Here is an 18,367-nt window from a genome sequence, read left to right as displayed (position 1 = left end):
TTGCTTTTTGTCTAAGTATATACAGTTGCTAAGGAGACATGTTTAACTTAAAGGAATTCTAATTCACATATTTAAAAATACAATTTCATTTTTAGATGTTTACTTTAAAACTCCTTTTGTTGTCTGGAAAATACAGCACTGGCTAACCTAAATGTCCCTTTTGAAATATAAGAAATATTTTGCTTGAAGTTCATTATAAAAGAAAACGTAGGACAAAAAAATATATACTTAGGCCATAAAAGATCCTTCAAAGTTTATTTCTTTAGCATTTAAAATACAAAATTGTCTTCATGCTGGATAGTGAATAAAAGACATGTATTTGGGTTTTCCCCATATACATTCACAGACTTAGAAACAACCTATTGTCAGATGAATTTCATTTCCAGTACCATGGTAGGATGAAAAGTGTCTGAGCGTCAGCTTTCTTCGGTATCCATGAGGAGACTTTGTTTGCAATCACATTTATAGATCCTGCATTTGGAACATGGAAGTGAACAGGCTCACACTGAAAGTGATATATATATATATATATAGTGAGTCAGGAGTCAATCCAATTTAAGGTTTCACTGTAAACTTCTAATACTTCTACATTTAACTTGTTGCTCACAGGAACAAGGAGAATCTCATAAGCTCTTTCAGACCTGCTGTCACCTGGACACACCTGCAATGGCTGAAGTGTATGAAAAGAAAGAGCAGTTCTGTACCAAATGGCAGGCTCGAGCTAAAATAGTACATGGGCTTTTACTTTTGGGCAGCATTACCAGAACAGGACTCAAATATTCACCTGCCGCTCCCAGCTCAGGGAGAAAAGTCCATGGATGTAACTTCAGCTTAAAAGGCAGCAGAGTCTCCTGGCAGCGACAAACCTAGGAAGAACAGACAGCACAAGCAAGAACTAGGGATAGAGTAAACTGAACTCACCAGCCCAAGAGGCAGAAAAGATCCTTCCTTACTGTGGGAAAAGGCCAGCTGCAGAGTGCAAGCATTGCTGCCATGCTGGGCATGGATGGGATTTTCTACTCGCTGGTTCAGGATCAGAAGCTCAGCCTGATATTTCTTCAGTTGACTTTGGCTCAGAACTGGCACTCTTAAATAACACCCCACTGATAGTATAAAAATAGAGTATTACAGAAGTCATGACTTTTTTCTCTTGCTTCTGACATTTTTGGTCAAAGTGAAAAAACTGAAATGTAACACTCTACCACCAGATTATCACACAGCACCTTTTTTGAGATCACCAAGCTATCTCAAGTAAGCTCGGATGTTCACATGGCTCTGTGCAACTCAGCTCAGAATAAAGCATGGTAGCTGCGTTAATTAAAAAATACCCCAAAGAGCTAAGTTATGTAACTTACTGAGATGCAATCAGTGCTAAGGTGATTCTACTGCTCCTGTTCCCAGAGAAAATTTACATATGAAAACTGCAAATACATCTATACCCCAAGGTTGGCCTGCAAAAGATTACTCTGCTCTGCCACCCTACTAAGGAAAGTGGAATAAATAGCCACTGCCACAACTAGTAAAATGATTTTGCATAATGAACTTGCAAGACAATCTAGGCAGTGTCAACTACTGTGCAGAAATGTCTCAGCATATTTCACAGAAACATAAACCCTCTGTTTCATAAGCCTCTTATTTCTTCTGCTCTCTTGGTATCATCCACTTCAGTTTAATCACGTTACGCATGATAAAGCACATTGCACCATCTGGGGAAAAGAAGCTGCTTTCTACAAAACAAATCACTCTTCCACTTGAAGAAGTCAAAGTAATTATTATCTTGAAAGAAACCTGCAATGTTTCCTAGAGAAAGAAACTGTCTCAACTTAAAAACTGTGAGATGCAGTAAATACAAACCCAAGTCCAAACACATCTAAAGGACACACTATTTGCTGCTGTGTTCTCTCAGCAGTTTTACCTCAGTATTCCCATTTATATGTGGTTTGACCACAAGATGTTTACCAGCATTGTATACCAATTCACCACTATAACTATTCCACAGAATGATCACCTTTGTGCTTCTGAGGTGGTGCTGGAGAGCTTTTACATGTAAGATCTTACAGGGCTCCTGTCACGGTTTGAATACTTTTCTCCGTATTCAAAGAAAAGAGGCAAGGTGAGAAGATGAAATCTGACTTTCTACACTACCAGTGACCAAGACTTTGCGGGGATGTTGCAGTACCTTCAAGATGCTGCACCCTCTGATTTCTTCAAGAAATGCTCTCTGAGTAAAGACCACCTGGCTTAAATTCTACCTAGTCAGGTTAGCAAAATTACCTGAATGACCATGTCAGCCTTCCTGCTCATATGTGAAACAGATCTTGCAGTTTTGCTGGACTGATCAATGAATAATTTAATTAATTAGTAACTAATTATTAATGGCACTGATGATAACTCTTACTTTCCACTTTGTATTCTATTTTTTTTTTTTAATGATTTATTCAGAATAATTTGTTAATTTTTCTTATCATCTGAAGTTCAGATACCTAAAAAGTAGCAAACTATTTGAACTGCCTGGTTCACAGGGAACTTCTGTACCTCAATACAGCTTTAGGGGCCAAATGTGAATTTTGCTAATGTAGAACTTTTTGCCAGAGTATTTGTCATTTCCTGTTTCTAGAGCACTCATGAAAACTCTGCTAGAGAAAAAAAACAAGAGGCTTCATATTAAGTAAAATTCAACATTTCAGAAAGTGTTATGAGCCACACTCTGAACTAAAGAAAAAACTGAACTTAGCTGGTTAGAACTAATAATCAGAATTTTTTTTTCTCCAGCCTACTTTAGTCCTCTAACAGATGCAAAGCTGTGCTAACAGGTTTTATTTTTCTGAGATCAAAGGATCTACAGCACATGCTACTAGAATTATGCAACTAGTATTTTTTAAGTCAGGGCAGGGTGGTGGTTTTTGTTGTTGTTGTTTTTAATTTTTTTTTTAAATTTTGTCCTTTAATGAGAATGCTATTCTTGAAGGAGTAGAGAGCAGAAGGTGACTAAAACAGTCTGAGAAGCTATAGCTACCTCATGGTAATATAAAAATAGGAAGAATAATTTAATGGCAATACCAAAGACAAACTTATCAGGGAACTCATAAATAAATAAAAACACACCTGCTTTAAAAATTCACAAGATACTGAAGTGCAACAATGACTTCTCCAGGAAAATGTTTACTGCATTTTATGAATACAAAAACACTCCAGCCACCCCAATGCCTAAATTAGCTAACAAAGGTATTCAGCTTGCATGAAGATATTAATAAAGAGCTGTGTGACACTTAGCTATTTACTTCTGGCAGCTACGTCTCCAAAGAGGTTGCATCACTTCCCTCCTGCACACGTGTCTGTGACCTAAGGATTTATACCTTGAAATGGGATTAGCTAACACACACGTCTGCTTGCTATTTATCACACCTAGATCATTCTAGTGACAATAAATGCATCAGAACACATAGTGTAATTAATTCATATAAAGTGTACTACCTAGTTTCTCCATAAAGCTTATGGAAGTTCCAAATTTCCTATGAAGCTTTTTAAATTTATCGGCTACAGCAACAGACTCCCCGAAAAATCTGTAATAACACTTGCCATACTGTGCTAGAGACAGTGGTTTAAACATGCTTTGCACCTACTAAGCATTTGTTTGGTTTTAGTGGGGTTTCATTATGTTTGAAAAAATAAAAATGAAACAACAAAAAAAATCAAACCAACCCCCAAAACTTCAGATATTTTGGATTTTGTGGTTTTCTGGTAACTTTAAATACTTGTTCAGGCATATGAGAAGAGACACCCGGCCTTGGCTGGGTATCTCATACAATATGCAAAAATTCAGGTCGATGCAAGAACTCTACTGGCACGGGATGGCAGTGTTACATAAGAGTACAAAAATGCTCATCAGAAATGTCAAATGCCTTCACACCCCTGCATTTTTTGTATAAGGATCAATTAAGTTGAATAGTTGCAAAGAACCAAAGTAATTTCTGCACGTCTCCTTGTAAATTTAAGGAATGTTGATACTACCTGTTAAAAGATAACCATCTGCCTATAAAATCAGTAATATTTTAATGAATGTTTGGTGAAGGGGAAAAGAAATTTTCACTGCTACTCTGACTTTGCATCAAGTCACTGGAAGTTGACTGTCACCACCCAGCTGCTCCACAGTCAGATGCGTCTAAGAAGGCTTCTCATCGGGAGCTTTTGAAACCCTTCTGCAGATGGATGAGTTGGAATGAGTATTGCTGCAGTCGTGCGACGTGTTCCAGGCCTCAGCCCTTAAGAGCCTGAGTTCATCACCCTGTGGTAGGTAATGTGGCTTCTCTCTCACTACAAGACAGTCTAATATTATATACTACAAATGCTAAAATTAATGGAATTATATTAATTAATCTCAATTTCCGTGACACAATGTGTGATCTAACAATATTTCCATGCAGGCTGATCCTTCATCCTATCATTCCTCCTATTATGTCTTTATCTCAGTCAGTAATTTCTCAAAAGAGGGAGAATCACATTTCCTTCCAGAATCTGTCATTTTGTCTTATGCTTTTTTGTTTAAATGATTTAATCCACTGATTTTTAAATGAGTTTTAATCCCCCAAGGGTACTTGTTTGACTTCTCCAGCAGCAGCTCTGGCCTGAGCTCACAGGTGCACAGACTTTCTTTCAGTGCCTCCTCACCACACAATGTGGCGCCTGTTTAAGGGCCCATCTACTACAGGCTGCAGCACCCTTCAATGCACTCTGTACAGCTTAGGTGCACACAAGTACAGCTTTACATTCAGTTACAAAACACCTCAAAATAATAATAATAAAAAAAAAGTCAGTGAACCTATGGGCTTTCATAAAACAGACCCCCAAGTTACTCACACCATATGTGCAAATTAGACACACTCGTATTCAGCCAACTTCGATCAGCCTGCTTTGCTCTTTCATAGATGTGGTCAATGTATCTCTTCCTTTGGAGCTTCTCTCACTTCAGAGCTGTTCACAGGATTCTAAGCTTACCTCTTTCTTCTTTTCAGACATGTGCTGGGGAACTCTTCTTCCCTGCATTCTGAAATTCTCAAATTCCCAAGCTCACATACAAACCAAAAGATAACTTAGCCAGCATGAGCCACGTGCCATAGTCCTGTAGAGATACAGTATGTCCAGACTACACCTGCCTTCTCTTACATACTGTATAATTATAGAAAACAGACCTCAGGGATATCTCCCTGTAACCCTGGGGCATGATCAACAAAATCAAGCATCTCCATTATAGCTGTCTTCTCTGTTTTCAAAAACTCTAGTGAAGGAAGGCAGGCTGTTCACCCCACCTGAAATAACCCTTTCCTTAGGTTAACAAGGTGTATTCTAAGAGACTTTTCCTAATGCTAACAAGGTGCATTCTAAGAGACTTTTCCTAATGCTCAGCTTGCCTTTTCAATTAATAGCCAGCATCTACCATCCTTGTGGAGAAGAGTGTTCCTATATTCTCTATAACAACTTTTTCCATATTTAAAGATAAGTTCACATCTTCCTTCAGTCTCCTCTTCTCTGGATTAAAGGATACTTTTGATCTCTTTTTAGTACTTTCTGTCCTCAGACTTTATTCAGTTACACCCCATCTCTCTCAAGTGCCCCAGTATGAATAGGTACCTCAGGTAAGACCTTATCACATCTTGGTAATGAGAAGTACCAACCTGCTTCTTACAGGCCACATGCTGATGCATCCCTCCCTCAAACGATGCAAAGATGCATCTTTTCTGCAGCAAAGAGTTAACAGTGCTCAGTTTGACATATTCTGTGTCATCCCTGCTTCAAGACAGTAATACTCACTCCCTCTCTGTGCAGCTGACTATTCCTACTTTAGTGTAGTTTCTCACATGCCTTATTTTTTCAATCAATTTCTCCTGTTTTTCATGATCAGTTTTAACTCATATGTTGCCAGCCAGTCTGCTGCTGCCTTGTGAGCTTGGCTTTTGCTACCTCGATAAATCAAAAATTTAATTATTACTCCCACATAAAGCATATTTTCTTACCTTTTTCCTCCTACCCTCTTTATTAAAGGCAGTTCCAATTTGGAGTCCTGCAACATACAGTTTGGGATTTTTAAGGACAGATTCCAATATCCTAATGAGCTTTAAAACACCTCCTGCTATTTAAACAATAGTCATAAAAGCATCTGGTACAAACAGACATCCTTTGCTAAAATTCTTCCCTTTCAAATCTAGTTTTAATTCCTTTATGGAAGACTCAAATCTCAAGGGTTTTCCATGCACAAAACTAGTCAGAAATGACTTAAAAGATTTTTTTGTTTGGAAGCGGATTTGCCATCACAGTTATTTTGTAACAGAGTCCTCCTTCCTACTCCTTGAGGCTTTTGTCCTATTTCCTAATCAATGAAGCTCTGTGGTTTTATAATAATAATCTAGATTTTTCTGAGACCTCCAGTAGCAGTTAAGGCATCTGGCTCTACAAAAGGAAACATAAGTATTACTGATACAACTGTGGTGGTTTTTTTAACAGTTCTAAACTATTCTAAGCCTCATATATGTTCTATGAAGTATATGTAACATTGCTATAGAGATTTAACTAGCACTTCTTCAGGATATTCTGCAATTTGTTGCTGGCTTGGCCTCTGAAGTGACTGCAACCTTTTCCAACTTGTGCTGATACACCAAAGTTTTCATGATGCATTCCATGCTACGTTATCTGTATAGGCTTGCTACAAAAGAAACCTGTGACTCCTGATAAATCTAAAACAAATATAGCTCTGTAAACATCTCCCATAAAATGTTGTGTGGACATGATTTGAATTGGTTATAAGAGAAAAGCACAAACAGTTCAGTTATGTATTTTCAAACAGCATGTGGCATGTCAGTTTGGAAAGAATTAATGTTTAATTGCATCCGTAAGATTACAGTAAAAAAGTGTTGGGGTGAGGGATAAGGAGCCTTTCCTTTTCATTCTACCATGGAAAGAGAAATAATTATATCATTCAGCAATAAAAATAAAAAGTAATCCTTAGCAATTTTTTGTATTACTGTTTCCAAACTGTTCACTGAAACCAAAACAAAGGGCCAAAGTATGCTTGCCTTGCTCAAGAGAATAATCCCACCAAAATCAACAAGACTGACTATTCAGATATGGACAGCAAAGTTTGGCCCCAAATAAACATCCCCGTAACTAGGGAAAACACTAATCACCAAAGTGCACTTTACACCATAGTAGCTACAGTTTCTTTATACATGCACAGTTTGTGCGACACTTTGTACAAGGAACTAGCCAATGGAATATAAATAAGTTGTGCCGCTTCCTTTTAAATATGAACATTAATAATGAAGCACATTCACATTTTTGCCTTTCAAAGACCTTTTCAAAAAAAATAAAAACACCTTTCCCAAAGTAACCTGGAACATGTTGTTAAATACAGCACATATGATTCAAAGGATGGTATTCAGGTAGAACTTTCACACACAAAACTGGTATTTGCTGTATAATTGGAGTGACTTATGAAAATCCCAAGAAAATACAACCCTCTCACCAGGAGAGGAAGGTAACAGTTGTAGTGTTAATTCAGTTTCTTCTGCAAGGGCTTCCTTCTATCTCCACTGCTGTCAGGGCTGAAGTCAGTACAGATACCATTAGGAGCAGAAAGAGATGAAGTCTCCAAGCCGCTCTCAGCTCCCATCTGATCAGCATAGAGATAGTCTTCTGCAAAGTGTGGGTGCAACACAGCAAATGTGTAGAAGTCATCTAAAAAAAAAAAAAATTGTTGTTGCACAGAATCAGCTCTTTGAAACAGAAGGATGCTAAATTTGAATACTTACACATATATATGATCACATGATTTCTTTGGAGAAAAATAGCAGCAGTTAACATAATGCTGTCCCCAGTGCTTGTTTTAGCTTCTCAGCATAAGTTTACCACATCCGCAGAGCTGAGATGCTGCAAAGAGTTATCTAAGCCCTCTGAAAACACTTGAGGCCAGAGCTTAGCTGCATGAAGGGCTAAACAGGCTCAGATTTGCATATAAATGCATGATGAGCACCACATGCCCTGACATTGCATTTCAGTATACACTGGGGAAGTAGAGAAGCCCTCCACCTGAAGATCACTGAACATCAAGAGCAGTCATTTCTTGAATTCTTAAAACTCTTTTGCAAACATGCCCTTTAATGCTTTGCGCTTATAGTTTGCTCCAACCTAACAGCAGCTGGCACTGATGCCTTCTGCTTTCAAGATTCCAGCATTTTGTAAGTCCCAATATTTTACAGAATAATATTGAGGAGATAATTTATAACACAGGAAAAAAAACCCTGATTTTAATGCTGGATAATCACACGATAATAAGAAAAGCCAGATAAATTCTTGGAGGAGTGGGGAATCCTTAACATCAAGAAGTAGCATTTTGTGTTGAAAATCAGACACTGAAACTTTGTCTCAATTTGCCCATATGACATTATTCAGTCAAGATTTGAACACAAGATACCGTACAGGATCCCAGCAACAAGATGCTATTCTTATAATGTAAACTGACACTAGAAAAATCTGGGTGTGAATGTTTTCAGTAATTCAGTCACCTACAGTGTATCACACACCTCCCACTCAAATTCACTGTGCTATCCCAGAAGAGCTCATGATCAGATGATGATGTGAATTCCCCGGAGCGCAGAGCAGATGACACCTGAAGAAGCCTTTCAAAGGAGTGAAGCCCTCCTACAACTGGGCTGGTATGGAAGAAGAGAAACACTGCAGTTTTCCCTCTCTGCCACTCTGAGATGATATGATTTCCCAATACTGCAAAGGGCAAGGGAGCAAGGGAATGCCATATGCCTCACGGGGGCACTGAAGTTGTAGGGCAACCCTGCCTCTGAACTGGTGCAAAGGCATATGCAAGGAGAAGGCAATAAACATAACTCTATCCTTCCACTTACAGAAAAGTGGGTATGCTTTATCCACAGGTTATATGGATTCTAGAGCATTCTGGACCCATAAAATTTCAACAACAGTTGATGAAGTTTAGGTCATGAAAACCAACATTACCATCTATGTTGAAAAACTATGCACAACAGGATGATGGTCTTATAAATGATAAAGTCTTCATGAGGAAAGGGGAATACAAATTGAACACAGTAACATTTTGGATAGATCTCAGTAAGCTGACATTCTGGGTCCAGCTGAAACAAGTCCTGGAAGTATTAAGGAATATTTATTGAAATTGCACTCAGCAGAGTGCAATGAAAAGTGCTTGGAATCCCATTTGCCGTATTCATCAGAAACATGAAACAAGGTGATGTAGAAAGAACCAAATATTCCAGCATTACTTCTAATCACAGATCTCATCTCGGAGCTAGAACTGAAAGAAACTGTGAAGCATTAGACTGAAGAAAAAGATCACCTCAGTTATTAACTTGGGGAGAAAGGTGATTTTGCTTCCCACCTCCACTAAAAACAAAGAGACATAAAGAAACAAAGAACCTAAAGTGGAGCTCAGACTCATGCCTCTATCTTTGCATTAAGTGTGCATATGTACTACAAAAACTTGAAGAAGTTTTTCTCCTACCCTTGAAATACCCTCCTACTACTTGATGTTCCTCCTGGAGACTCTGTGTTCATTAATCTTCTTTTCTTTCCACTAAGCTAAATAACAGGATAACCCTGTGGTTAATATATAATTATTTTAAGCAAATAATTCTTCCTTCCCTGATTCTTCATCCATAGTTACTCCAAATATGGCCAATTCTCCTTTTTTTTTTCTGGCTACAGCAAGCCAGGCAGTCTTCAGAACACTTTCCCAATCTGAATTGTCTATCAAGAGCTGGTGGAGAGTTTCCTAGAATTTGACATGCCCTCCTAGAGAACATATTCAAACTCTCCAGAATCACATCATTTCAGTCTATATTAGACTGAAAGGATAAGCTCTGCAATCAAACTGCATCTGAACAACTAAGCCAACTGCACACTGCTTAAGAGAACTGATAGACAGATCTTTGGCAATCCATGTGCTTTCAACCATGCAACAAAAATCCTGATTTCCAATAATTCACATTCACAATTACCAGTCTAGTTACACAAACTTGATTTTGCTCTTGGTTATTCTGTTCACCTGCAACCTGAGCTTTTCCTTTGGGGTGAGATCTGTGGCTGCAAGGACTGCCATGTGTGCAGCAAGTTAGGTTTGATATTTTATGTATTTTATCTTTTGTTCTTACAAGTAAGACTCAACTTCATATTCCTGCTTTAAATTCCAACACCCTAGAAGGGAGATTGAGAGTAGACCTCTGCTGTGTCTACCCAAAGTAACATTAGTTCCACCAGATACAATGTTTTGATTGCTCAGAACCTGTCTGGACAGAATCTTCAGAACAGTGTGGCCTCTAAGTTTTTAACCTCTCCTTTCTAGTAAGTAAGCACAACAAATTGAGCATGTGTGCAGTTCCATATATTCTCAGGAAAGGCAAGAGGTTGAATATTTATGGCAGGAACTTTCAAGACAGAAATGCAATACCAGAAATTTATTTACAACTTCTAATTCTCTAATCTAATAACTTGGATATTTACTCCCACTATTAAACTTTCAGATATGTTAAAATTACATGTTTCTATTATAAAATGAGCACTTCTCTCAGAAAAAGCACTAAGGAAAGTTTCAAAGAAATTATGTCAACACCATCCCACTACCTACTTTGTGTTGCATCACAGAAGACTATGCTTGGTTACAGCATATAAAATAGTGAAAATGAGAGCCAAGCACTCCAGTGGCCACTGTTGTGCCTTAGTGGTCCAGATTTTCTTGTGATGGGAACATATGATGACCATTTAGGAAAAAAGTGCAGCTTAAATGCAACCATTAAAGATGAATATTAAAATACGAATTCTTTGGTAACTCACATGACCTGGTCTGAGTTCACTTGTACATGACTACAAATTTAGCTATTCTCAAACAATGAAATGTGCCAAAATTAAACTTCTGCTACACTTACCAGCTTAAGATTTGTGCTGGTATTTTTGAAGGTGGTGACTGGGAGGTGGGGGAAGAGCTGAGTCACTGCACATTATGAGTTGGAAGACAAGGAGTAACAGTGAGAGGCAGGAAAAAGGCAATGGGCAGGACAGGTAGGTGCAGAAATGCTGGGAATGTGACAGATGAGAGGCACAGAAAGGAAAGGGGTAGTACATCAGGAGGCAAGGAGAGAAGACAGTAGTCAGGAAAAAAAGGAAAGGACAGTGGCAATGATACTGACTTCAGCAACTTAAATATTTGCGTATTTGAAGCTTTACATATATATTGTATGATAGAAACAGAGAAATTACTAGTGTTGAAACTATGATTTACTAACACTGATGTATTATTTGGTAAGATTTTTACAAGTTAAATACATACAGATTATGCTGAGGGAAAACAATTAACAGGGTACATCATAGGCACCTCTGTTGGAGATACTTAATATGTTGGCCATCAACAACTCAGTTCATACTCAAATGATACAACTAAATTTAGAACGTTACTGCATAAAACATCAAGAATCTGAAGTAACATAGAAGTACTCTACTCCCCGCACAATCTATTCACTCAGGTCTCAGTTTTTCAAATGCAACTTTCTCACCTCCATTCCACCTACATTACAGACTATAGAATAGGAAGCCTGGTTAACCCCCTCATTTCCTGCTCCCAGACACAAGAGATTTCTCATACTGAAACAGAACAGAGCTAAGGCAGCTTTCTTTAAAAAAAAACATTCACATGCATGGAAGTCACAGAATAGAATATGCTGAAGGAGCTAATCCTCCTATTATGTGATTTGATGTGGAAGGGGGAACTGAAAACTTGCAAACATGGCATTTGATACCAAAGGTGAAATTAGTTTTTTCAAATGTAAATTTACTTTGCTTGCAGTGCTGTTATCAGTATTGAAGTAAACAAGCCAAATAAAAAAGGTAGAGTTCAATAAAAATGTAACTGCTTTGTTTGTCAACATGCATGCAGGCAACTTTGACATTTTGTGATAGCTCAGATGCAGTTAGAATACTTACCATATGTAATCTTTCCTTTTTCTTCTTCATCTACAGCTCTAAAAAGGTGTGTAACATCAATTTGTGACACACCCATGGCAGTCTTCAAAATACAAGCTAAATCCTCTTCTGTTACAGTTCCACCTTCTGACTGGTACAGCTATGAATTAAGACAGCAAGATAAATCATTGCAAAGCTGAATGCCAACTCCTATAAAGACCACTACATTGAAGTTAAGCAAAATAAAATTCTGGTATTAGAAATTCTAGTAATTTTCAGACTGATGTGATATATTAAGGATTTCAGATTAGTCTGGGTAAAAAAAATATCATCAGTTCACCTGTATATGCTTAGAAAGTAAAGCTTGCTATAATCAAAGTCCTACATTTACATGCCCAACCACTTGAACTACCGTGATATTCAGCGACAAGACTGTCAAACGTCTTTTGCAAACATATAACTTAGAATAATATCCAGTCCGTTGAGCCACCTACCTAAACTCCAAGACAGTCTATGATATCAGGAGATAAATTTAGGTCAGCCTAAATCAGATACCATTTCCACTTGGTCAGGTGTAAAACTCAAGATTTCTTTGACCAAAATCCAAAAGCCAGCTTGTATAAAATGCCTGTATGTAAATGGTACTAATCAGGAGAATCCTACCCCAATATAGCAGTGATGGGCATATAATTTTCTATAAGTATTTATTCTAAAAAACAATAATTTGCATAATCTTACATCCTAAAGAGTTACATCACAGAAAGAGTTAGCTTTACTACTGACAGAGATAACTAAGAATAATCGCTTATAGTCTCATTCCATCTTTGCATATGTACTGTGTTTTTCCCTGAGAAATGGGCCTGAATACTTCAAAACATCTGTACCAAATACAGTTTCATTAAGCTTCCTTAAAGTAACTCAATTTGCCTGTACAATGTAAAGTGAGAGAAAAGAGTTTTTAAAACATTTATGCCTCTTTTTTAAGCATGGCAACACTGAAAACATCAAATTTTAAAAGTGCTGTTTTGGAAATTTCCTTTTAATTTCTCTACGTCATTGAGAAGGTGGGAATTGATGAGATTGAAAAAAACAGGCACAACTGTATTTTAGATACAAGCAGTTGTTGCCACGAGACCGCACACCTTAGTGGAATACAAATATTAAAGTTCCACTGAAGAAAACATATGCTCAAATCAGGAATCTTGCCTTTTGCCCCCTGGCAACTAACCTGCACTGTTTCACAGGAATAGGGCAAAGAACAAAATATTTTGTTAATAAAACCTGCTACATTTTCACAGAACAAGTTGTCAGGTAATACTGGGTGATCAGTATGAACACCATATTGACAAAATTTACAACAGCCTTTAGTTTTGTTAGCAGTTTGGAAGGGAAGGTGTAGCACTTACACCACAGTGCTGCTCCTAGTCCAAACCCCCTGCCAAAGCGGGGGCACCTAGAGCAGGGTGCACAGGAGTGCATCCAGGTGTGTTTGGAATGTCTCCAGAAAGGGAGACTCCACAGTCTCCCTGGGCAGTCTGTTCCAGTGCTCTGCCATCCTCAACATAAATAAGTTCCTCTTCATCTTGAGGTGGAACTTCTTGTAATTTAATTTATGGCCATGGCTCCTCATTCTGCCACTGGGCACCACTGAAAAGAGTTTGGCACCATCGTCATGACACCCACCTTTGAGGTATGTACATGCATTAATGAGACCCCTTCTCAGTCTTCTCTTGTCCAGACTAAACATCCCCAGCTCCCTCAGTCTCTCCTCCTTAGAGAGATGCTCCAGATCACAAATTATCTTTGTGGCCTCTGCTGGACCCTCTCCATTAGCTCCTAATCCTCCTCGTGCTGAGGGGCCCAGAACTGGACACAGCACTCCAGAGGTGCCCTCACCAGGGCTGAGTAGAGGGGCAGGATCACCTCTCTTGACCTGCTGGCCACACTCCTCCCAATGCACCCCAGGATCCCACTGGCCCTCCTGGCCACCAGGGCCCTGCTGGCTCATTGTCATCTTGTCATGCAGCAAGACTCCCAGGTCCCTCTCTGCAGAGCTGCTCTCCAGTCAGTCACACCCCAGCCTCTGCTGGGACTTGGGGTTTTTCCTCCCAAGGTGCAGAACCCTGTACTGGCCCTTGCTGAACCTCATCGGGTTTCTCCCCATCAAACTCTCCAGCCTTTGAAGGTCTCACTGAATGGCAGCACAGCTTGCACATGTATCTCCCACTCCCCCAGTTCTGTATCAACTCCATATAATGACAGTATTTTTCGAGCTCTTCAGTCATATACTAAACACTTCAACTTTGAAAACTTGTAGCTATGTGAAATGTTGCGCTTTTCCTGAAAGAAGTAGCACGTGGCAGAGGACAGCACCTGTTCAAAGTCACATACACTCATGAACTAGCTAGGTTCTTCAATGGCTCCAGGTAAACTGTGTGAATATCTTACTGTATGTGAAGTCAGGACAGGAGATAGGAAAGGATTAAAAAAGTTGGTGGTGGGTTTGTTTTTTGTTGTTGTGGTTTTTTGTTGTTGTTTTTTGTGCGTGTGTGGTTTTGTTTGCTTGTTTTAAACCCTACAATAAGCAAAATTTCCTCAGCTTGAGACTTCTTAACCCTTTATCACTAAAAGGATAAAATGAACCATACCTGCTTCCCCTCGCTGAGTACTTCCCCTTCTTGAAACGTGTATAAAGCTTCTTTGCAGTTTTACAGCTAACTTTATATTTTCTAATTAACAAAGTGACTAAAATTATGTATTATGAGTTAACTTCAAGTGCTTCCAGAAACAAAATAACCATCCAATCTGGGCTTTTCTTCCTCTCAAATGATAAAATTATATTGTACTTTATGAAACATGACAGCTAAATTGAAAAAAGAAAAATAAAACCAAAACACTTTCCCAAAGCCCCCTTTCCTTCAAATCCGTTCATTTTAGCAAGAAGACACAGAGCTAACCAAACAACACCTGACTATTTTTCTATGCCATTTTATAGCTGAAATGGACTGAGTTAGGACAGAGACCTTTCTTTCTGCTTTTCCCTCAGAAGCAGCAATAAATAACAGCAGCTACTAATGGCAGATTTCCCACAATATTTGTAGGAGCTAAGTATTTTTGCTCCTTCCTCCTTTGCCAAATTTACTGGATTCTGGCCAAAGGGTAAGAATGATACAGGTGCACAGTAAGCATTCACAGGAGCCTCATTTCTTCAGCGAAACGTAGTTAAAGTCACCATGCCGAAGAACCTGAATACAACTACACAGAAAGTAAGGCTGCAATGTAGCACCATGCAACTGAATGCTCTGAGCTCCATGCATACACTAGTGAAGACAGCATCAAGACTTAGCACTTCTCAGTTTCAGTAACACTGAAGAACATGTGAATTCAAGGCAGAGGGAAAAGATAATGCAGGATGCAGCAGAGTTTGCATGTTGAAACAGTGATCTTAAAGAAATTAATTGAAAAGTAATACATCAGGGTGTCAGAAACCCATTGGTTAAGCATTGCTGCTGTCACTTTTCCAAAAAGCTTGCATTAACAATCTATGGTGATGCTACAACAAACCACTGAGGTTAGAGAAAGATCAGGAGCACTTCTGGGAAGCATGAAGTCTGGACAAAGACTGCAGGACCACCACACATACATGGTAAGACTAAGAGGGAAGAAGATTTTCACAAGAAGAAAAAAGGAGAAAAAAATAATCTCTATTAACATGTAGGAAATGTTAAAAATACTTTATTAACTAGAAAAATTAGATTTGATTGAAACATTCTAAGAGTGGTAAGTACAACTCAAGAGACTATTTGTTTAGAGGAATAAATACAAAGGACTTAAGGTTTGAGACTTAATTTGCTAAAAATGATTCTACCAGAGTTCTACAAAGAACAATTTCAAACAGCAAGCTTCCATAATTCTACAAAACTTACATTTGCAATGCATTCCCGGCTAACAGAAACTCTCAATCTAACTTTCCATTAATATTGTTTTAAAATGTAATTAAGTAGTAAAAGGAAATGTGGAAACTTCTATTGAGTCTAATGCCAGCAATAATAATTTCTAAAAATACCGTAAACTACATAGAGCAAGAGAATGAAGCTTACCTGAAATGCCAGCTGGATTGTTTCCAGAGTTTTGGATGGCTTACAGACAACTGACAGAGCAACGACAAATTCCCGAATGTCAATTACACCATCTTCATTCTGTGAAGGAAAACCTTCCCTCAAAATAGTGCAGTTTGTCTGAGAATTTTCATAAAAAACTAACAGTTGCTAAAAATGCAGAATATTCAGAAAGATTGTTACATGTGCCACGACAAAAAAAAACCAGTCTCACTGAAATGAAATCACACAAGGACAAGAACCTGGGTGAAAGCTGTGCAGATTGTTTTCCAAAGTCACAGCTTAAATATGCTTGGAAGACAGCACTGCTACTGTCAGCCTTCACTCGCATATTTAAGATTTTTCCATTAAACCATCTGAATCGCTGGGCTGAAATTAAAACCAGAGAACCAGAGGACGACTCACCCTAATTTAAGCCCTGAACACACGACATCTGCTCTGAGAGGGAACACTGTGGATGTATCCACCTCCTGGTCCAGACAGCACCTCATCCAGACAAAGATAATCGCCATTTCCCCATTCTGACTGATTGCCAGAGGAATGAAAAACTGGCTCATTTGCCAAGATCCTTTGGGTTTCAGGCTTGTAGAAGAACAAGTCATTTATTTATAAGGTAAATGAAATATCAGCTAACAGACACTGCATTCAGCTGCAATGAGCAGTAGCAGAGGTCTAAGCCTGACCTTACATTTCTTCCTTTTCGTATTTTGCGACTAGAAAAAAGGTAGTTTTTGTCCAGCTAATGCTCCTTTTAAGTTCTACCTGAAGGAATCCTTTATTTAGCTGATGATAGGTGCCCTTACCTTGCTGAAAGGGAAGTGCAGTAAGCAAATTTTATGGTGAAGTGCTCAGAAATCAGACCTCAGTGAATTCAATTGAAACAGAAGTAGGCTAAAGTCGAGTTTAACAAAAGTAGTAAAATTTTTAAACTTAGTTTTGTTTCTTACCTCATCAAAAAGTGCAAACATACTTTCTAATGTCTGAGAAACTGGAAATTCCAAGTAGGCTGAAAATTCTTTGAGATCAACCTTTTCTTTCTTCATTTTCATGGCACTTGCAGCGTATTTATCAAGATCATCTTCAAGTGTCTCCAGCTTCAACCTGTAAGGCATATTATTTTTGCACATTTTAAAAATCAACCCAGTTTTAACAATCCATTATCAAAATATCAAATTAAAAAATGGATGATTATGGTGTAAAGTATTACTAAGTCTGGATTAAGAATTATTACTTTACCTTTACTATAAAATAATGTATTTCCATAATTTTAAAGGTCCCATTAGTTCTCAAACTGTATTAGGAATTACTGCAAGGGCTCAAAAACCCTGGACAAACTCATGTCCTTTAGTCTGCCTTGATTACAAGCCATATGTGAAAGCAGTTCAACAGGAAAAAATACAGTCTATAACTAGCTAATAAATTCCAAGCATGGAGAACTAGGTGGAATTTAGGTCACCCAAATATGGCTGTATTGTAGGACAGTAACATAAACCAATTATGTTTCCAAATTCCAATTTGCTAATGTCGCTGAACAGGAAGGACATGGTGCATCTTACCTTTAAAAAAAAAAAAAAATTCAGGGATTATGTAAGAGCGATTATACTGTTAATCCTGTTTATCAGTCCTCATTTTTCACATTAAGTCTTAAGTTGGACACCATTATGAGGTAACCCAAACAAAATTCTTGCAGTTCCTACAGCGACAGGTTTTCTTCAGTCCTTCTCCATTGCAAAATCAGACTTTGACTGTTGAATGAACAGCTTTATACTTATGTACATATCTACTGCATGGCTCTTGGTTAGTTTTTTGCCTAAGTCAAGCTTCCTGTTTCAGCTTTGCTAAAAAAACCAAAACCCAAACAAACAAAAAAACCAACAACAAAAAAAACCCCACCAAAACAAAACCCAAAAAACCAAAGCAAACAAACCAAAAACCCCCCAAAACCACCACCCTCTCAAAAAAAAAAACCCAAAAACAAACAAAAACCCCCCACAAACAGCACAAAAAACCCCAACAAAACCAAACAAACCCAAACAAAAACAACAAAAAAACCCCAAAAAACCAAAACCAAAACAAAAACCAAAACAAAAACAAACAAACAAAACCCAAAAAACAAAATACCACAAAACCCAACAACAAAACAGCAAAAAAACCCCACAAACCCAAACCCACAACCCAAAACCAAACCCAAACAAAAAAGCTTTACCAAGTAATCTTACTATGAATAAAATAAATGGTGCTGCAGGTATGATACAAAGAAA

General features: G+C 38.1%; 1 protein-coding gene across 2 annotated transcripts in view; it reads right to left on the bottom strand.

Annotated features, from left to right (window-relative positions):
* Nucleotides 1-238: 238 nt before the first annotated feature.
* The window catches only part of LPCAT1 (lysophosphatidylcholine acyltransferase 1), a 65,746-nt gene continuing 47,617 nt past the window's right edge, over nucleotides 239-18,367 (bottom strand). For both annotated transcript variants that reach the window (XM_040064855.1, XM_040064859.1), the window contains 4 exons: nucleotides 17,054-17,207; nucleotides 16,089-16,187; nucleotides 12,010-12,148; nucleotides 239-7,728 (listed from right to left, as the gene is read on the bottom strand). In XM_040064855.1, coding sequence (XP_039920789.1) covers nucleotides 7,544-7,728; nucleotides 12,010-12,148; nucleotides 16,089-16,187; nucleotides 17,054-17,207 — 577 coding nt within the window. In that variant the 3' untranslated portion in view covers nucleotides 239-7,543. The remainder of the gene's footprint in view (nucleotides 7,729-12,009; nucleotides 12,149-16,088; nucleotides 16,188-17,053; nucleotides 17,208-18,367) is intronic.

This window comes from Hirundo rustica, chromosome 1 (assembly GCF_015227805.2).
Source record: "Hirundo rustica isolate bHirRus1 chromosome 1, bHirRus1.pri.v3, whole genome shotgun sequence".
Taxonomy (NCBI): Eukaryota; Metazoa; Chordata; class Aves; order Passeriformes; family Hirundinidae; genus Hirundo; species Hirundo rustica.
The sequence above is the reverse complement of the archived record's forward strand: the minus strand, read 5'-3'. Positions and strand labels throughout refer to the sequence as shown.